The following is a 22,531-nucleotide window of genomic DNA, read 5'->3' on the forward strand; positions in this document are numbered from 1 at the left end:
TAAAAGGATATATTTCCCCTTTCCTCAAGCTCTATGGTCATTTAAAACTAGAATTCTTATTATTCAGAAACATGTTCTTTCTCATCTTTAATGAAAAGAAACAATTAAACAGAGAGGCAGGGTCCAGATGTTCTTACTCAGTATGGACAGGACTAAAACAAATTTAGCAACTCAAGTTTAGTAACCTGGTCTCTTTGGGAACATTGACATCTGCAGAGTGTTGTTTGATAAATTTTAATTGTATGCCAACTGTCTAATATGATCCATGATATACCTGAGCTACATAAAACAGAATCGTATTATAATACAGTTCAATTTTCTTTGGAGGTGCTTTAAAATGTTTTACAATACAGGAGTACCAGATATGGTGATTCTCATTGTTTTGGGTAGTAAGGGACTTCATTACTATTGCATATGGTTGGCCACAGGAGCTCTGGGGACACAGGTTAGAGACTGTTAGCCATGAAGTATGAAATCCTTCTTCATTGTGAGAAATTAGGTGGAGTACCTCCAGTGGTTGTTTGCTGCATGTCTTTCATCACATAATATTAACTTCTTCCCTCAAGTTGGAGCCTAGCAAAGCTGTGTTCCCGAAAGGTCCCCCAATGATTTGCCATCTGTCAAGAGTGAGACATTCTATCACCTTTATAATAAGCACTTGCAGGCACCTAACACTTAAATTCTCACACCTTCCATAACGATGCTCAGAAAGGAGGAGCACCCCTCTGCTGCACACATTGCCTCCTTCCAAGGCGTGGCCACCATTGGCTTATTAGAAACAAGAGGAGACACAAATGCTTTCTCTGGAAGGGAAATCATCTCAAGGACCTCCTGAGAGAATCTAAATTAATGTGACTCATCTTTGATCCCCTTGCATTCCAGATCTCTGCATCACTTCTCAGAGACTCCTACCCTGTCTAGAGGGACTAGTTTCAACTCATGCTATTCCACCACAGGGGTACCACAAAGGTAGGTGACTTCCTGGCACTTTCATCCAAATAAATGATTCTGCTCAACAACGGGCTTCAAGAAATTATAAATCTGTACTTGAGAGATACTAGTTGAATTAATGGATGAAAGGATGAGCCAAGAATTTCCAAACTTGATTTTCAAGACCATATTAAAAGAGGTAGTGAAATTGGAAAGGAAGTTAAGTATGTATCACTAGGAAATAACCAATAAATGATTGATTAGATTGTACAATTGTTGGAATTTCCTTCATTGACAAAACAAGGAAGATGTATACAGACTACAGCTCCACCTATTAGAACTATCACTGGGTCACATTCTAAAACCACAAGGTGCAAGAGGCATAGAGACACGTTATTATTGACAGGCCAAGCAGGTAAAATTTACAAAGTGTGTATACACCCAGGGAGAAAAGGATCGGGAGGAAACTTATAGACTTAGTGGAAAGTGGGGGAAAACTGAGGACAAAGATTTATACAATATTTTATTTTATAAAATGTGAGTTCATTTTGTTTATTTTTTATGCAATTAAATAAGTTAATGATATTTTCATAATGATTCAACAATATGTTTAATGACAAGTCAATCAATAATCATATTGGTGGCCATGACACTGTACCATTTGGAAGTCAGTCTTTGTTAACTTTGTGTTATAGGTACCTACCCTCAGAACTTACAACACCACAGAGTTTTGATAAAGATTATTAAAAACAGACTGAATAAAAATTTATACAGTGGGAACAATAGATAATTCAATTTTCATTTAGGATTCTCTCCAAACTAATTTCTCATTTGAATCTTCTTTACATTAATTTGTCGATGGCATACAATCAATTGATTGTCACTGCAGCTTTCCAGATCATTCAAATGATTAAGGTATCCCAGGCAAGCCATTTAGACCACTCAATGCGAGCTCCTAACCTGCCTTTTCTTTCTTGATTGGGTCAGAAGGCAAATCAACAAATCTGCAAGTGACATCAGAAATTGTGAGCGTGATGCTGGTGGTGTCAGGGAAGAGGGCTTGCCCATGAGACTAATGAGACTGAGGCTCTGGAGAGAAAATTAGCTAACGGGTCTCACATAAGCTCATGAAAGTAGCATGGAAAGGAAAGCAAACAGAAACCTTAATGAAGAGGCCAGAAAATCTGCTGAAACTTTATGAGAAATTTCAGTTCCCACAGAGTCCATGGCATTTGAAAGTTCAAACACCAGAATTTTTTGAGTGAGGATAAAACTCCTAGGTAATTGATTCTTAATTTCTGTGCCAACATGGACTAGAACATTTTGACAAAGGGATATCTTGTTTCTCAGTCAAGCCAAGACAAAATACAAACAAACAAACACTAACATATTCTAATCCTACCCAGGGAGTTGAAAGCATTATTTAGAAACATTGATCCTATAGTGTGCGCTGAGTGATATCTTTGACAGATTTGTGTAGCTAAGGATGCCCCAGACTGATGCTTTAAAAAATATTCTTCTATGAGTTTCCATTCCCAGTTTTTTGTTGTTTTCTGTTTCCTCTTTTGTCACCAGTTACTGTTTGGAGGTGATTGTCAGTGCACTGTCTATGACTTCCACTCCCCAGTCTTCCTGCCCTGTCCATTTTAACACTTGCCCACTGGGAAAGAAAAGCAAGATGGATAAGCTCATGGTTTTGTTTGTAAAGCACAGGCAAGCATCCCTGGGTGGGGTGACCGACTGTCTTTTAAGTGAGCTATGTGAGTTCTAGCGAACTTACCATCTGTTTGTCTGTTCAAGATCTCCTTCCACTCAAATTGTGGAAGACTGGGTGAGTAGAGAAAAATGGCTTATGGTTAAATGGGCTGCTATAGAAAAAGATATTCTTATTTTTTTTTTATCTCAGCATTCCTGAATGGCTGGAATTTTGGGAAAAAGACCCAGTGGAGATTCTCCTGGATCTAGGCTTTGGTGCTGATGAACCAGATATCTGCACACAAATCCCAGCCAGATTCCTTGGTTGCAGCTCAGCAGCCAGAGGAATCAACATGCGTGTTTTTCTTGAAGCACAGAAGCAGAGGATGGACTTTGAGAACCCTGACTTGTATGGTAAGTAGGAGCTGATGGCATTGCCTCTCAGTACTTGGCACTGAGTACTGTGTGCTCAGAGCCACAGCATTTGACAGGATAGACTACTCCTTGTGTGCGATACCATTCAAAACCCCAAGTGACTTAAAACAGAAAAGATTGACCTCTTGATCTCTCTTTATGTCTGCCATGGTTTGGTATGCATATTTAGAAGGAAGACTGATTTGCTCCAGTATTACTAAAGGATTTGCCCTGCCCCTACAACAGTCTGGAGCATCACTAGTTGTAATGACAGGGAAATGATAGGAATGGGAAAGTATACTCAACACAGGTCTACTCAGATGTCATTGGCCAAAACAAGTCACAAACTAGAGAACAGTAGAATGTGCAATCCTGTGTAAGCCCAAAGGTGAAACACTCTTACCGGTACTCCAACATCTACTCCAGCCACACCCCAGGAGACAGATCAGCCCGCTCACCATGAAGCCTTAAGTGAAACCCTCTCCTCCACTAGAGGCTGCTTAGACTGCTCCTGAATATGCCTTGAGATACAGGTATCTGCTACTCACCTGTCATATCTGCCCGAAGTGTGGATTAACTACACTTAGTCCTTACAGACAGTGTGTACTTGCTGTTTCTCTAGCATGCAGTCAGTGGAATAACTTTTGCTAAGGTATCTCAGCAGATCCTCTTGGAGAACCTGCACATGTGCAAATAAGTTAGGAGAAAGAAACCTTGTAGCTAAACAGTTTATTTACCACCAGGTTGATGGACAGTCCTCAGACTCCTAGAGGGAAGGTAGATAACATGTTCAAACTCATTTAAATCTGGAACTCCTCTTGGGTAAGCAAGGGACAATGCCATGGAACACATGACAGAGTTTGAGAAAATGTAGATCAGGAAGATAGCAAAGTTCTGATTCTGAAATAAGTTCTTTTAAATTCACTCAATGTTACGTCAATGAAGAGGAACTATTTTCTCAAGTAATTAATCGAGAAAGAGACTTCTCTTGGATTTCTCAGTTTAGTTTCTCTTCCTCCTCCTCTTTCTCCTCCTCCTTCTCTTCTCGTTCTTCTAATTCTTCATCTTCCTCATCCTCCTCTTCCTCCCTTTCTCTCTCTCTCTCTCTCTCTCTCTCTCTCTCTCTCTCTCTCTCTCTCTCTCTCTCTGTCTATCTCTGTATGAAATGGTTCTCAAAATGCTATCAGTGAGGTTTTTTTAAGAGTATGTAACCCTGAAGTTGTTTTGATATATTCTTTTTACTAATAGAAAGAGTTACTATGGTTTCCCCCTCCTTCCAGAAATGGAAGTTCTTTGATCAATCTTCAATTTCTAGAAAATATCCAGACTTAATGGTATTTACATAGTGTTTCTGCTAATCTGTATGAAAAGCATTTCACAAATGAAATTGAAACATTGTTTTTAGAGAAACCAAGGGTGGGCATTTGGTCCTGGAGTGGGTGCCTCACTTTTACTTCTGCATAACACACGACACACATACACTTCTACTTCAATAAAGCCAAGGAGATCAAATATAAAGTAAGCAAGAGCTAAGTTAATTGGCTACTGGAGATAAGAGTTGGAAAGAACGTCTCATTCCTCAAAGTTACTGCAGTAGGTTCAAACCCAGGATAAGAATCAGTTATGTAACTTGCACCCAGGCCAACACAAAACATTCATACATGCTCTGGACAGTTGTTCTCTGACTTGACAGAACTGATTAAATTGGTAGGTTTTTGTTTTAGTGTAAGTACCAAAACTTGCTATGAGATGGAGAGAAGGCAATTGTAAAAACAATTATGTCCCCAAGCTCATCCAAGAGATGATAGTTCATGCAAGGTTTAGATAGGGGAAGAATATAATCAGAATTATCTGGAAACACCCAAAACCCAAGAATTTCTCCAAAGGTCTTGAAAGAATTTCACTGCCCTCTGTGAAAAATCTACCAGGTCTTTCAAAGCAGCAGAATGATTGGCTGATAGTTTCTCCTTTCAGATAAAAAACAACCAACCAACCAACCAAACAAACAAACAAACAAAAACCAAAAACTGTGTGAGCACAATATATGCTCAGGGAAGGCTCAATAGGTTGCTTTGGGGGTCCATACAATAGAACAGAGGACAGCATCTGCAATGGTTGTCTTCATTGTCAACTTGCCTGGATTATTAAAGCACATCTCTAGTGTTCTGTCAGAAAATTCACAGAGAGGATTAATTAAGGGAGAAAGGTATGCTGGGAACATGGGCATTCCTATTCCATAGGCAGGAGTCCAGCATAGAATAAAGGGGAGAAAGAGAAGTCCCAGCAGGCAGGCCAGACAGCCCTGTCCTATGCACCAAGCCAAGTTGCTCTGCTCTACCATGCCCACCTAGCCAATGTCAGCTGAAACCATGACCAGAATAAGTAATTCCCTTAAGTTTTCCTTCTGAGGTATTTGGTAACAGCTTTAAAAGGTATCCAAATAATGCAGAAAATTGCTAGTAGAGAAGTGGGATCTTTGGTATGACTTTGACAATATCGCTCAGAAGGCTTTGGAAGTGGTTTGTGAGAGAAATTGGGGGAAGACAGGAAAGTGGACTGGAGAAGCCCCAGAATGATGCTATAAACAGCATTAATAGGGGACTGTAGAAGAAGTTTGGAAGACCCAAGTGCTGATAGAAGACAAATAGTGAAGGTGGAGCTTGTAAGGGCTGAGAGATTTTCCCTTCTGAGAACTAGGAACAGACTGGAAGCCATTCCTGTGATATTAGGGCAAAACTTTTACATACTTTGTTCCAAGAGATTTGAAGAAAGGTTGAACTTAATGATGGACTGATTTGTATGACAGAGGGAATTTCAAAGCAGACTAGTATGCTGCTATAGTATGGTTATTGCTATTTGTTTCTAGCAAAATTTATAACATATATGATTATTATGAGCAAAATTATAAATGAGCAAAATGTTAATGGAAAACATTTGAAAGGTGAGTTTGCCTAGATAACCATGGAAAGGCAGAGTAGAGATCATGACTGCAAGACAACTGAGGCCATTAGAAGAAACCAAGTACTTTGCATCACAATAATAGAAAGTACATATTAAAGGCATCTTAAAAATTGGGCCACAGCTGAGGAGATGCTCAGCAGATAAAGCACTTGCTAAGTGAGTGTGTTGACTGGAGGTTGGTCCCCCAAAACCCATAAAAAACATCTGAGCAGGAGCTGGCTTTAGTGGTTAAAGTGTTTGCCATGTAAGTGTCAAGTAAGCACAGCAGAGTGTCTGTAATTCCAGCCTGAGAAAGCAGAAATGGGATGCCTTGGATTAAGCTGGATAGCTAAATAAGCTGAAACAATGAGTTCCAAGTTCAGTAAAAGACCTTATGTCAATGTATTAGGGGGGAAGTTATCAAGAAAGGCACCTTACATCAACAATGGGCTACCACATACACACGAACTCATTTGCGTGTGCACTTGCACACACATACACACCCACACACAGGAGAACATGCATAGAAAGGAGCATATACAGTATGCATACACATTCAAAAGACATAAATGAATTTGTTGAGACATTATTAATCAGAGGCTCAGTGGCAATGTTTGAATTAATTTTAAAGACTAGAAGAAGAGTTTGGGCCTACCCAGCTCACACAAAGCTACTTAAGAAAGTAGTCATCTAGGTACTCGTAGGTTGCTTTAGTCATAGCTGAAGTGCATCTAGCTGCTGCTGGGATAGCAGTATACCTTTTCTTTATCAATGTGATGCTAGGTTTTTTTTTGTTGTTGTTGTTTGTTTTTTGTTTTGGGGGTTGTTTTTTTGTTTTTTGTTTTGTTTTGAGACAGGGTCTCACTATAGAGCTCTGGCTGTCCTGAAACTCAGTATGTAGACCAAGCTGACATTAGATGTGCAGAGATCTGTCTGCCTCTGCCTCATAAGTGCTGTAACTGAAGGTGTTCACCACCACATCCAGCTCATGATGCTGGTTTATAAGCATGTAGTATATAAAAATCAAAGGATTATGATGCTTTCATCCATATTTCAAAGTAAAGCATGGAATGTCAGGAAATTTGTCCTCCTGAGAGGACAATGTATGTATGTAGCTATGAGAGGGAAGCCAAAGATGCAAAAGAGAACCCCAGAAGTTAGAGATCCCAGCAATGTGGAACATCTGCCATAGAAAAGCCACAGCCAATGAGCAGATCAAGACCAAGAGAGGAGTCACATAGGCTGGGAATAATAAGACCAAAGCAGTCAGGCTTTACCAGCCCAATTGGAGTTCACAGAATGCCAATCTGTACCCTGGATGGTAGATGTGGAACCACAGGATTGAATGTTTGTCTTGTTGGGTTTCAGACTTGTTTTGATCCCATACCTTTCTTTTGTGATTCCATCTTTCCATTTAGAAGGGGAAATGTTTATTTTAGTCCATCATGTTTCAGAAGTATATAACCTACTTTTGATTTTACATAGTCTCACTCTTCAGAGGAGACTTTGAACTTGTACTTTTGAGCTGTCCACACGGCTAAGAGTATAGAAACTCTAGGAGATGGACTGATGCGTATTTACATGAGTCATCCGTGAGTCTTTTGAAGGCCAAGTGAAATGCTATAATTTAATTTGGGTAACAAGTTGACAAGGGATGGACTTGTAATGATTAACTTTGATTATTAACTTGACTATATTGAGAAACAAGAATTCAATAAAGCACACTTCTGGGTATGTCTGTATGCTTCCAGAGAGGATTAACTATGAAAGTGGTAGGGAGAGTATGCTGAATATGAGTAGCACCATCCCACAGTCTTGGTGCTTAAATAGAATACAGAGAACAAAATAGCTTCCAGATATTTATGTTTATACTCATAGATGAATATTATTCTCAGCCTTATGTAGAGAACCTTGCTTTCCAGAGAATGGTGGTGGATACAGAAAGACTCTTGGATGCACAACGTACTGAGAATAAGTGCTCAGTCATGAATAAAACACTCATAACATTCTTTCTATAGCTCATGGAACATTACCCAAGAGAGTATGGAAATATTGTAAGAGTGGGAAAAAATGGGCAAGGGCCTGCAAAATGCCATCTTTTGAGCAATTTAGTGTCACTGTAACCTTGAACTTATAACTGCTAAAGATGCCTGCCCTGGCTGGGTCTGGGTAAGAATGGACCCATCAACACTCAGGTATGAATGGAAGGGAGACTCAAAGGACCTCACCCTTCACTGCTAACTATTTGCTACTAATGTATTCAGGAAGAGAGGAAGTAATTACCTTCAGTTGCATACACACTGGTGACTCCTCCAGGCTCCATTCCAATGCTCACCTAGATAGCCCTAGTTAATCTAAACAAACCAAGAGTCATGAATCTGGGAAAAGGACTGGTAAAGATGGGTCAAGGGATAGTTGATAGGAACAAGAAAAAGATAAAAGAGGGGAAGGGGAAGTAACCAGAATATAGGGGGAGAAAGTAACCAGAATATGTTAAATATATGTATGGAACAGTGAAAGAGCTAAATAAAAAATAATATGGAAAAAAGAAATCCCACTGACTCAGGTATACATATTCTCTCCCCTCCCTTTATTGGCTTTGATGAGGTAGGGTGTCATCTTCTGCCACAACTTCCTCACTGGGATCAACTGAATCCTCCTCTGCAAACAGGAATAAAAGTTAATCACCTCTCCTCTCCATCTTTCAAGTTTTCCTCTCAAGTATTTGGACATAGTAGTTAGAAAATATGACTAAGAGAGTGTCTTTGCCCAGCTATGTTGGCTTTTTACCATTGTTGAGTCATATAATCTTTAAGTTATCATCAGGGTTTTGATAAAGCTGTTCTACAAAATAAAATTCCTTGCTTTCCCATCACCATGGTTTTACTATACCAATATACCAAAATAGAAAATAATTCAGTATGTTTTACAAACGGATATCATATGCCTAAATTGTCTCTCACTTCTTGAGGTCCTTCTCCAATGCTTATTAAGCCAATACTTCCATATATTGCTAGATTAATAATGTATTGTAGCCATATTATGAAGAAAGACTAACAAATTGAGACTATTCTTAAGTATGAAAGTAAATGGGAGTCCTCATTAATTACTGTTTGTTTCTTAAAAAATTGAAAACAATATAGTTCTTTTAAATAACTTTTTAAAAATTTTAAACATAATTTTTTCTTGATTCTTTGGAAATTTCACATCATGTACCCCAATCCTGCTCACCTCCCAGTCCCTCCATATTCGCTCCTCACCCCTGCAGTATGCTCCCCCCAAAATTAATTCAAAACAAACAAAGAAAACTTACCTCATTTCTCCATCTTTCCAACACCTCTTTATTCATTCTAGTGGAAATGGGAGCTGCTGATGTGTCACACAGTATACACCTTCTGTCCAGTCAGCCCCACCCACAAATGTTCATTGTAATGAGTCATTGGTCTGGTTCAAGGCTTCTGGTTTCTGGTACACCATCATCACTGGGCCTCCATCAAAATCCTCTTGGATATCCTGTTGTTGCCCTGAGTCATGGAGATCCTGAGGCTATTGTTCAGCAGGATCAGTACTTTTGAGCACTCCAGCATGTCATAGATGGGGTAGCTGTTAGGGTGGGCCAACCCAAGGCCCAGGATATGGGTCTGGACCTCTGGGACTAGCTCTCCAACATCTGGGGTGGGTCCATCTCGCCAGAGTGCTCTCTCATGGGGGTTGGGGCAGTACCAGTTCTCCTGCTGCAATGCTCAACAAAGGGCAGAGCCTGGTACCCCAGGCTATTAAGGGACAGGACTGTCTTAGCCTCGGGTTTCAACACCCATGGTTCCTGTGACTCCCTATGGCAACACAAGCCATGAACATCAGCCCAGACCCTGGCTGCTGTTGGGCAATGGATCCAGATATGGCTGATGGCAACAGCCCAGGCCCATCCCCATGTGGCTATGCAGGCCACTAGGATTAGCATGGCCCCTATGGCAGCAAGGCCCTCAGACACCAGCTACAGGTGGCAGCCCAGACCCCTGGCATTGGCATTGCCCTTGATAGTATCAGGAGCCATGAACATCAACACAGACCTATATTGCCTATTTATATACCTGCTTTGATGTAGAGCACAGCTCTCTCTCTCTCCCTCCCTCTATGTGTGTGTGTGTGTGTGTGTGTGTGTGTGTGTGTGTGTCCATGATTATAAAATTAAAAAAAAAACACGAATATTTACTATGTTTGGCACAGAGCTAAGCACTGCATGTGTATTAACTCATGCACAGTGGGGCTAAACTTGCAGCAGTGGATGTTTTTAGAACCAGGCCTCCTGATTCCATATGCTATCCCATATGTGAGTGATGGGGATGACGGACATGATGACGAGACAGCTAGTGCACGAAGCTGTGGGAAGCATACTTGGGCAACTTCATGTTAAAAACCTGGGTTACTGCTTTAGGAAGTGTTTTATCTTTTGCAGTAGTACAGATGGATGCTGGGACTTTGTCCACTGGGAAAGCACTCTACCACTTAGCCACAACCCCTGCCCTTGAGCTCATCTTTTGACATTTAGTTTTCTACACATAAACATATAGAGTTTATCTCTAGGTTTTTTTAATGACAACTATTTGTGAACCCACAAAGTTATGTGCCTCCATCTAAATTTAAAAGATAACAGCTTTCCTTGTGATACAGTGACTTCTCATTAGGTGGAGGTTTCATCTTCAGAGAGTGTGGCATTGCTGGGAAAAACTTGAGTTTTAACAGCTTGAAGTCTTTGTTTTCTCAGATAATCACATTATCCATTCTTTAAGTGCATTTTCCTTCCTTCATTTGAATTTACTTATTGTGTGTATGCCTGTGTACATGAGCCTGTATACCCTGACACACATGTGGAGGCCAGAGGACAACTTGCAGAAGTTGTTTTTCTCCTTTATCATGTGGATTCCAGGAATCACACCAAAATAATCAGGATTAGCTGCAAATGACTTTACCTGCTGAGCCATCTCACTGGCCCCATTGTTTAGTCCTTATTGTGTTATTTACTTCTTTGTAGTAGTATCATGGGAAAACAAAACTATCCTAAAATGTCTATGTTCCTATGCTCTTCAGGCCGGTTCCAACAGTTGGAAATCTTGGATCATGTGACCAATGCCTTCTCATCTTTGTTGAATGATGTTAACACCCACCAGAGCCAAGCTGAAGAGAAAGCTGGAAGACAGGGTATGCACAGCCCCACATCCAGTGATGCTAAAGAGCATCAGCAAAGAATGAGTAAACTTTTAAGAAGAACTTCAAGACAGAATATCAGGAGGGTTGGTAACCCAGCACTGTCAGAATCATTCAAGATGGAAGATGGGACTTCTACTCTGCCCACCAAGCCATGGAAGCATAGACTGGAATTACAAGTGGCTTCCATTAGCAATGATGGGAGTCAAGTGCCTCCTTCTATAGAGCATGGTTCTCCCCAAGCCTGCAATGATTTGTTACCTTGTCTTCCTCCACAAGCTCTTCTGGACAAGCAGTGGCCTTGTTCATCCTCACTGGCAAAACAGTCTCCTCAGACCAATGTGTCTGAGGGATCAGTTAGGAGAAAAACTTGGAAGGAGAAGTGGATTCACATGGACAAGCTTAAGAACTTGTCTCACATTGTGAGTAAAGGACCAGACTCCTTTGAAATGGAAGAGGTGAGTGTTGTCTCGACTGCTCAGCCTCCATTGGAAATGGCCCATGCCACCATATCCGTTTGCCTTCTTGCCTCCATTGATTCACTTGATATCCCAACCTTTTGCTCTTTTATCTTAGAGTTCCAAATTCAGTTTAGTCTCAGACACTTAAAGTTATTGTAGTTGCTTCAGGAAGAACCAAAGTGGTATGAAACCAGCCTTCTCCTGCTGTCTTAGTTACTTTTCTACTGTTATGCTAAAATACCATGACCAAGACAACTTATAGGGGTTAGTTTCCTTTGTTTACCTGCTTTAGCGTTTATTGATAGTCATATATTGAGACCTTGCATTAAGTTTCACCTGCATCCTTTACTTCTTCATTCTTTTTTTCTTATACTAATTTGCACTCTTTTTCTAATATCTCCTTTTGCATTTAGTTGATAAAATATGTGTCTATGTGTGTGTGTGAGTGTGTATGTGTGTGTGTGTGTGTGTGTGTGTGTTTCCTCTTACCTCTGTATTCATAATGGAAACTAGGATGGGACATGAGCTTATTGATAACTGTTCATTAACATAGTTACAAAGGAATAAGGAAGGGTGCTTTGCCAAGCCCCTGTGTATCTGAACTACTCCAAGATGAGTGGGGTAATTGATTTAATTTATAAATCACAAGATGGCAGTTGCCTGTCTGCTGAGCCCTCATGTGCCAGGCACAGCCAGCAGCACACAGTTGATAACAGAATCTGCTTTGAAAGGAGTGATAACAAGAATAGGCACACAAAGCAATGTCAGGGAGAAACGGGCACAGGTCCACAGATGGGCCCTTATATCATTCTGCAAACGTGTTTTGTGATAGCCAAGAAGCAACGAAAAGTATGATTAAGTAGCCAGGTGGCTGAGAAGATGAAGGAACTTAGGAAGAGTAAAGCTTAAGTATGCCTTGAAAGGAAACTAGGGTCTAGTCAGGGAAGGATACCTATAGTAACCCTCCTGCCCCTCAAAGATGTAAATGTTTCATTAAATACAGAGCTACCAATGAACCTAGTACATATTTATGTTTGCACACACACATGTGCCTTATATAAATCCTTACAAGGAACCTTTACAAGATTAAAACACCACTTTTTGCAACACATTTTTTTGTCAATTTATAACACTCTACCAAAGATCTGTTTTCTTCCAGTTTTGTAATTTTATGCATTATTTTAAATTCAATTTAATATTATAAGGCAAATGCATACTTGTAAAGATTACATGAACAATAAAATAATAGTTTCATTAAATATTTTCTGAATTAAATATCACTAAAATACTCTACGTTAGTCCAAGATGGCTTCCATAAAAAAACGAATATTGGGCAGGTGAGGTGGCACGTAAAGGTACTTGCCATTGAGCCTAAAGACCTGAGGTTGATCCCCAGAACTCACTTGGTGGGAGGAGAGAACTGACCCTGCAGTTTGTCCTCCACAAATGTACACACACACACACACACACACACACACACAATGTATAAAAAGAAAACTAGATTATGTAGAATTTCATAACCAACTTCAACATTTTCTTTTATATGTGAAAAGCTTCATATGTGTATAAATCAGAGATAACCCTAAAACAATAGGAAAGAAACTCACCTCTTAAAACAAACAAAAAAGTTTTTGTAAACTGTATTAGCACTGTGGAAAATACCATTGCACTCAATGCTGTATGAATTAGTAAATGCAATGTAGGGAGACTGCGTAGTAACAGGAGCCAATGTTGGGTTTAACATCTATTTTTGAATGGCAAATCTAAAAATTCAAATACAAGAAATAAAAAATATGTGTGAAATTGACAGATTTTTAGAGGCATTTAAATGATAGCCAATATGCATAAATATCTGGCCAGTAGAGTTTTAACTATGGTTGGCCAAATTTTCCCTTAAAGCCAATCTATCACACTTCCCTCCAGGCCTGTTGAATGTTGCTTTTGGCCACATTTGGCTGGAATCTCAAAATTATAATTCCAACAAAAATTTTACATAGATTTCTAATGCAAAGATCAACACATTCTGTATTTAATTCAACTAAGCAGTATTGAGTCAGTTCCTTTCTTTTTAAGTTACCAAGAATATTAAGTGAATTTAATGCTTGTGAAATGCAGGCAGTTACACTATGTGACATATGCTTCTTTATGTTCCTGATTAATAACCTGTACCCTCCCTTCTCTAGTGAATGGACCCTGTATTTCAGAAAATACAGGTGAGACCAATGTTATTGTCAGTTGGCATCTTCATTGGGTACAGACTGCTTCTTTATTCAATTTTTACAGATTTTTAAAACTAATAACTTTGTATTGGGTAGAAAACTCAAGGATATACCTGGCATTTATTTTAAATTGTTGCACCCTTTTCTTCTATTATTATTTTCCAAGTGTGTTTTGCATTGTACTAAGTGGAGATTTCTTCGTGATAATGATGTGGGAAGAGAGTTTCTCATTACATTTAAAAATGTGATGGTGTACATTGGTTAGAGATACCAAAACCAATAAAAGGAATGCTGGTAAGTACATCTAATGAATTCTGAGTATAAGATACCACTCCTCCAAATTCTTGAAGGAGAACTTTTGACTTCATAACTATAGCTAGAAAAAGTCTTCAAAACATAAATCCTACAAAGAAACACTCCAAAATTAAGACAGTATCTGTTTTCACCTCTCTAAGAATTTTCTGGATGACACATTTCTACAGTGAGCTATGTTACTATTTAAAGATAATAGTTACTATTCTGTTTTAGTAATAGCTTTGCCATCATTTGTAGAATATTATTCATTAATTTTCAAAATATTTCAAAAATAAACCCTGCTCTCTTAATTTAGAAATAAATTTTGGGCTCTCTGGGGTGTATGTGTGTGTGTGTGTGTGTGTGTGTGTGTGTGTGTGTGTGTGTCTCTAAGAACTATGCAGTAGCTGGATTATCTGAATTACTGTGCATAAGCTTATCAAACCATAGTTAGCTAGCTTTTTCACACATATTTAATATTCTTCAGTGGCAAAAGCAAGTTCTAATGCACAACTTCCAGAAAGAAGACTTGATCCTCCCACCCAGGAGTGATTCTCCCACCCAGGAGTGATCCTTCCACTCAGGAATGATCCTCCCACTCAGGAGTGATCCTCCCACCCAGGAGTGATCCTCCCACTCAGGAGTGATCCTCCCACTCAGGAGTGATCCTCCCACTCAGGAGTGATCCTCCCCTCCCATGAACTCTTTGAATTCTTTGAGCCCTTCTTGTGGACAACTCATGCCACCTCCTCCCAGAAGCCTATTTGAGTTCAGTAACTCATGCTTTTCCCTTTATGTGGTTATCAGTGGATAATCATCGTTTATTGACTAAATAAAGTGAATTTGTTATGAAAATATTTCTAATGAAATTGATGCATTTTGATGTCTTAGGTCCAAAGCTTTGAAGAGGACACTGGCAACCCTATTAACCCGATTTCAGGAATTGTAGGTAAGAATTCAATAATGGATATGAATGACTTCATCAATGATCGAGAGAGAATGAAATAGCCGGCACTTAGCTCAGTTAAAATACATGGAGATTCATTATCTCCATGAAAGTCCCATATATTCCTATATTGTCTGGGTTTCAATGTAAATATACATGTCTATTTTAAAATACTTTTCAGGAAAATATTCACTATCCCTGTGGCTATTGTGTGTGGCTTGTCCAACAGAATCTGTATGAGTTGTGTGGTAGAATGGATTTAACACCTGAGACTGAATGGATGCTTTCCTCCTCCCTGGTCCTGGGTGTTGAACAAGTCATCCCATTTTGCAGGCCTCAGATTTTTCCATAAATAATAAAGAAATAAGTGCAAATAATTTTTAAGATTTTTAAGACACTTGCACTCTGAATTTTGTATGACCCTGCATCAGACTCTCAGGGGATAGAAACTGCTAGGTTACAGCCTTTCTGGTCTCTTCTTGGGATGATGCTCCACATTCTAGACTATAGAGCAACAGCCCTGCTTTGTTTCTGCTTCTCATCCCCCTAGTCACAGCTCTCACAGCTGCTATGGTCCTTCAGTGGAGCTGGAAGCAGGCAGAGATTAGTCAAGCAAAATAGAGCAGATGAAGCTGGTGTGTTTCCTGGAAGAAAATATGCAAATTTTAAATTTAATTTAGTGTGGTGTCAAACACATCTTTTCCATTACAAAGTGTATGTATGGGTCTCATTTTGCTAAATGCTGTTTAGAAATTATGCATTAGTAATTATAGGGTCCTGCTGATTACATAAATTGTTATCCTGCTCTTCAAGTAATTACCACATAACCTGCATTGAGGTTTATAAGACAAAAATAAGCATCTGTTTTCCATCTAATTGAATGCTTCTCAATGAAGCTGGAGGTCCCCTTGTCAATAGGAACTGCCTTCCTTGACATTCAATTAGGAGGTCTACTGATATCACATAAGCCATCCCAATTATTCCAAAAAGATTATGTGGGAAGTCGGGCAAAATGAGAGGCTAAGGGAGAGAAGTGATAGTTTGTCTAATAAGAAAAATCTGGGCAGGTGGGATTTTCTTTTTTCCTTTTTATCTTTTTTTTTTTTCAAAAATAGTGTTGTGCCAAAGTGTGGTAGCACATGTCTGTAATCACAGCACACAGGAGGCTGAGGCAGGAGGATGAGACCAGCCTGGGATACCCTGTCTCAAAACAACAGAATGAAAATAGGACTGAGATCCAAGAGTCAAATTAATTGAGTTAATGAGGCAAGAAAATTGTCTTGTATCACTTTGAAATATATATCCAAAAATATAAATATATATACACATATATATTTATATTCATACCATTTTAAATGCAAAATTCCAAAGATGACTTCATCTGAATTAGTACATGAGCTTTTTCATGGCCAGTAAACTATGGCTGGATAGTTTTAGGACACTTGCTGATGATTCTTAATCCCTTGGGTGCTTCCTGGATCTTGGAATGTCTACTCCTGGAACACTTCTTCTGGGAAACTAGGCTCATGCTGCCTGGAGATGCCTCATTTGGACATTCTGGTAGATGACCCCTAATGAACTTCCACGTGAATGAGCCATCCTTGATGCCTAGTTTAGTCAACTTTTGAGCTGAAACTAGCACAGAATCAGAGACAACCATACAGCTAAGCAAGCTAGCCTGCAAAACCATGGGAAGCAATTATTTAAAGTCACACATTACACATAAATAATTGAGAGCACAGATAATCTCATAAACCATTAAGGCTCAGTTGCCTCTACTCATGCACAAAATTCTGAGTATTAGCCAAAAATGTAACTACTCAAATTCATTTGTGAATTTGAGCAAAGTGACTTCTTATATGTTATGGAGACCAAAGCTATAAATACTACATCCTTGTTAAACCTCTGAAAAGTTAACACTAGAATGACAGGTAATATAATGAAGGAAATACATGTGCATGCTATTTAAAGCGGGAATGTACATCTTCTATATTCCAGAAGCCATGGGGATTGTGTAGGTTCTGTATGAGAGAAAGAATGTGAGAGAAGTTGTGTGGATGATTTTAAATGAAGAACCCATCATGGGATTAAAGAAAATGGTTTACTAAAACAGCACACTACATCAGTGGCATAGTTTTCAAATATAACTATTAGACTGATCAGGACACCCATTTCCTGACACTTTAGAAAATGAACAAACATGGAAAATTACCACAAGATTTAACTCTTTAAAATCTGGTTATTTAGAAGAAATATCTGCCACTAAAAGACTGACTACAAGAAACTTTTAGAAATGACCGGAGGTGATCATTCCCAATGAGATGTGTGAGGAAATTCCATGCTCCAGGAGAGCAGTGCTCCAGGGATAAAATTCTACTCAGATCTAGCATTCAAGGTCTGATTTTGTTTCTGATGATAGGCTGCTTTCCCATGAATAACTGCAATTCCCAAAGTATTTTTAAAAGTTCTAACTAAAGACACTGAAAGTAGAATATCAGTAGGCAAATAGTTGAGAGTTTCAATGCTTGAGAGAAAGGACTGAAACCTGGGCAGGTTCTTCAAGGAAAGCAAAAGCCTTCTCCTAGCTGAGGTGGCTTCATTTGGCATCTTTCCAAAACTCAACCAGAAAGTTGTGTTACAAGTCAAAAAACTAAACAAACAAACAAACAAACAAACAAACAAAAACAAAAACAAAAAAGACCGAAGACAAAGTCCAGGATAAAGACAGAAGGATTTAGGAAAGGAAGGAGGCATGAATCCCAGAAAGAAGATGGCTAGGCTAGGAAATCCCCAAATTCTGGGTATGAAATCTGCCCAGAGGACTGTTCAGTATTTGAACTAAATATGGAATATAAATTTCAGGAAGACCAAGAAATAACAAAGGCTGAAAGAAGTGAAAAAATAGGCAGATTTCCATGAAGGTTCCTTGCATCCTGACATAGTAACTGTTCTCAGTGTCTAGTCACAATAAAATTTATTACACATGAAGAAATAAGAAAGTACAACCAGTGCTCAAAAAAATAAAGTAATGGAGAAAAGCGGTCAGAAACCCTGGATGTTGGAATCACCAAATATAAACATGTTAAATTTTATAAAAAGAAAATATGCCCACAATAAGAAAAATGATAACAAATCTCGAAAGCAAAATAGAAATTATAACACGAAAAATTCAATGAGTGATATAACTTTTAAAATTCACACTTCAGTGGATGAGTTTAACAGCAAGATGAGCAGGTAGTATACACCCTTAATTCCAGCTTCTAAGGATGGTATAAAACACTACAAATCTCAGGCCAGTCTGTTCGACATAGTCAAAATCAGTTCCCCCCAAATTTTTAAACACCGATTGAAAATAATAAAAAAAAAACTTAGTGAGCTTTAACATACATGTTTTACATATTACAGATGCATCCACTGATAGAAATTATTCAATAATATTAAAAGGGCAAACAAATTTAAACACCACAGGAAAAATTATCTGAGATAGAGAAACCTGTAGAACAATGTTGAAGACTAATTATACATGTGATTGCAGATGGAGAAGCAATGGTTCGAGGAGAGCTGTGCAAGAAAAATATTTTGAGAGAATAATTTCCCCTAATTCACTCCTTAATGTACACATGCAAATATAAATTCTAAATGCTTAGCAAATACCTATAGCATAAATGCAAAGAATACTACACCTTAAAGCGTTATGATCAAAGTCATAAAGATCAAATGAAAGAGAACATGTTCAAACAGACACAGAAAAAGAATAGAGAAGCAAAGATTTGAAAGACAAGGGATTTCTCCTCAGAAATTATGGAGACCCAGACAATATTCATGTCAGAATCTGCTTGTAGTGAAGCACCATGGAAGAAGACAATAAAGGCATCTTCAAATCACACTAACTAAAATGTCTCAACAGAGGCACAACTTCTGTCAGTAGTACTCAAGGAAGTACTTCAAATATGGATAGCAAACCTCTGCTGATGTAATATATATCATTTATATCAAAGAGGATATGAAAGCTAGTAAGTGGACTCATGTGGATACATGAAATGGCAGAACAGCAAATTTAAATAAATTGTGAAAAATTAAGAACATAAAACCATAATGATAGAAGGAAGACACTAATAGAAAAATGGAATACACTTTTAAAAAGACACAATGAAAGCAATTAATCACAGAGTGATTACCTTAGAAAATAACTGAAAAGTAGAAGATGTGTGGAAAAATTATCTAAATATTTTGAAAAGACAAAGAAACTATGTAATAAACAAAAAGTTAGATGGACCTAGGAAATACTAAGTGGATTTAATGGGCAGTTAGACTCTTCCTATTTCTGTTTTGACCAAGGTTCTGAAAAATTATATCAGATACAAAGCCATTAAATAGCAGATAAATAGATGGATGGATACATGATAGGTAGATAGATAGATAGATAGATAGATAGATAGATAGATAACAAGATAGATGATAGGTAGATAATAGACATATGCTATATACAGATTTTTTTACAACAAAAAAATTGTAGGAACCAGTTTCTCAGCCCCTCAGCCTTTTGGCTCACCATGGTTATAAGTAAGGAACAAGTTGCAGAAAGACTAAGAGAAAGCAAGGGTAGTGGGTGAGGAGATATTACTGGTGATGCCGGAGAGCCTGCTTTTCCAGAGTGTGTATTCCAGAGTGCTGCCTGTCTGCCTTTGAAATGACTCTCTACAGTTAGGAGATAGTTCCCATGGAGGAACACCAACACAGTGCAGAAAAAATTGTGACTCCTGGTAAAGAAACCTATTGAACAGGAGAAGGGTCTGTCATTGAATTTGACCATATTTTCCCAGATTTCATCTCAGCAATTGAGGCATATCTTATAGTTGATAACAGGCCTTAGTTTGACAGGGCTTTGTCATTTCTTTCTAAGTGGTTTTAAATTGATGGTCTCTAATATTTGGTAACAACTGGCATAGATAAAATGTAATGTCATCTACTAAGCTATTATCACTGCAGTGTGTGGTGTTTACACAGCCAGCTAAATACTAGCTATTGGTTTTATGATTTGAGAACTGACTAATAGACAACCAGGGAGACAAATATGGGATGATAACAAATTGGAATGATGGCTGAAATGAACATTTTGATTTGGAAAGTTGAAAGACAAAGTAGAAGAAAGACTTTATTTCAAAGCAAAATAAAACAAACAAACAAACAAAAACCAGATGGTGTATTCAAATTGGGTAACTGAAGAGCAGTTTCCATGAAACTATTGGCCAATTTGATAGAACCCATAATAATTGATGCAAATTCTAGAGGCAGAAGCATCATGCTGACACCGCCACTGTCAGGATGATCAGTCAGGAAGGAAGTTGTACCTGGAACCACGAGTGCATTTTTGCTCAAAGCTGTGGAAGGAGGCAGCTAAGCTGCATATCACCCAACAGAAGGACAGGGGAGACAAGTACTCCAAGCTTCTGCTGTTCCAACCCTCTCATCTTCAATGGCAAAAATCCAAGTGGAAGCACTGACTATCGGCTTTTAGTAGAATCTGATTTTTTAAATATGTATATCATACTTAGGGCAAAATAAATAAATATTGCAATAAAATGTTTACCAAGCCCAAGCATATCAGCAAAATTAGAATACGAAATAACAAAATAAATTGTATGAAGTTAAAGGATTCGGCAAGGCAAAGGTAATCCATGAATTTCCAGAGAGAAAAATACAAAGAAAATCAAGTGTCTTGTTAGTAACTCTAAATGACAAGTTGAAAAAACCCACAACATACTATTATTAAAACTGAAATATGTGAGACAATGATTTTAAACCAGACATATTCTTTCAATATAAAGGGCCACATAACATCATTTCCAAAGCTAGGACACCTCAGCAAGCACACCCCGCTCCTCAAGGACAAAGTGCTCAAAGAGCTGCAGGCACACTTGGAAAGGTGAACCCAGGAAGTAAAGCCCAGCATCACACCCTAGCAGCGGCAGCTTGAAAATGACTTACCCAGCATTTGTGCTTCTGTGTCTCTAAAGAAAAACTTTAAGAGCACTGGCAAGATGATCCAGCTCTAAGTTCTCTGAAGGAGTAAACAAGTTGATATATATAAAGCTCTTAGCGACTGCTCTTTTTATTGCTCCTCTCATTAAATGTTACTAAGAGGATTCTAGAACACTTAGAATAGGGTATGGAAGAAGTAACTTAAATAGGAAGAGCAACAAGATGTGCACTTCCAGTTTAACTCTTGAAAGAATGCTATGGAGTTACTTGGGAGAGGCCAGGAGATAGCTCAGTTATAAAACACTTGCCATACAAGCATGAGAACCTGAGTTCAAATACCCCACACCCACACACAAAGCTTGGGTATAGTGGACTGGGATGGAAAGGTGGTGAATCCACACTAGTCAGCAAGCCTAGCAAAGTTGTGAACTCCAGTTGTAAGAGACTCTGTGTAGTTTTCTTTGGGGGTCCACCACATAGTACCCAAATAAATACAGAGAGTTATCTTACTCATGAATACCTGGCCTTAGCTTGGCTTGTTTCTAGCCAGTTTTTCTTAACTAATTATCCTGTCTACCTTTTGCCTCTGAACTTTTACCTTTCTCTATTACCTTTCTCTATGTAGAGATTCTATATACTTTTCTTCCCTTCTTATTCTTTGGCTGACTAGGTGTTTAGGTGGCTGGTTGGCTGGCTGGCTGGCTGGTTGGCTGGCTGGCTGGCTGGCTGGGTGACTGGGTGGCTGAGTGGTGGGTGGCTGGGTAGCTGGCCCCTGGCATCATTCACTCCTTTTCTTGCTCCTCTCTGTTCTCTTCTTTTTCTCCTCCTATTTATTCTCTCTGCCTAGCAGCCTCACCTATCCCTCTCCTGCCTAGCTATTGGCCACTCAGCTCTTCATTAGATCAATCAGGTGTTTTAGGCAGGCAAAGTAACACAGCTTTACAGAGTTAAACAAATGCAACATAAAAGAATGCAACACATCTTTGCATCATTAAACAAATGCTCCACAGCATAAAAGAATGTAACACATCTTTAACTAATATCCCACTACAACTCTGCTCCACTTTGGCTTTCTGTTTCTGTGATAAAGAACATGACCAAAAGCAACTTGGAGGGGGAAGGGTTTATTTGGCTTACATGTTACCATCCATCATCAAAAACCAAGGCAGGAACTCAGAGCAGGAGCCTGGCAGGAACTGAAGCAGAGACCATGGAAGAATACTGCTTATTGACTTGCTGCTCATGATTTGCTCAACCTGTTTTCTTAGGCAACTCAGGACCACTTGCCCAGGGGTGGTACAACCCTCAGGGAGCTGGGCTCTCCTACATCAATCGTCAGTCAAGAAAATGCTCCACTGACTTGCCTAAAGGCCAGTCTGATGGAGGCAAGTGCACCATTGAGGTTCTTTCTTCCCAGATACGTCTAGGTTGGTATAAAGCTGAAA

The 22,531-nt window shown here is 38.9% G+C and overlaps 1 protein-coding gene across 3 annotated transcripts in view; it reads left to right on the forward strand.

The window, feature by feature from the left end:
• The window catches only part of Itprid1 (ITPR interacting domain containing 1), a 144,733-nt gene that overhangs the window by 49,200 nt on the left and 73,002 nt on the right, over positions 1-22,531 (forward strand). For all 3 annotated transcript variants that reach the window (XM_076566851.1, XM_076566853.1, XM_076566852.1), the window contains exons 6-9: positions 883-969; positions 2,837-3,039; positions 11,068-11,642; positions 15,050-15,107. In XM_076566851.1, the coding sequence (XP_076422966.1) occupies positions 883-969; positions 2,837-3,039; positions 11,068-11,642; positions 15,050-15,107 (923 nt within the window). The remainder of the gene's footprint in view (positions 1-882; positions 970-2,836; positions 3,040-11,067; positions 11,643-15,049; positions 15,108-22,531) is intronic.

Source organism: Peromyscus maniculatus, chromosome 3 (assembly GCF_049852395.1).
Source record: "Peromyscus maniculatus bairdii isolate BWxNUB_F1_BW_parent chromosome 3, HU_Pman_BW_mat_3.1, whole genome shotgun sequence".
NCBI classification, from domain to species: domain Eukaryota; kingdom Metazoa; phylum Chordata; class Mammalia; order Rodentia; family Cricetidae; genus Peromyscus; species Peromyscus maniculatus.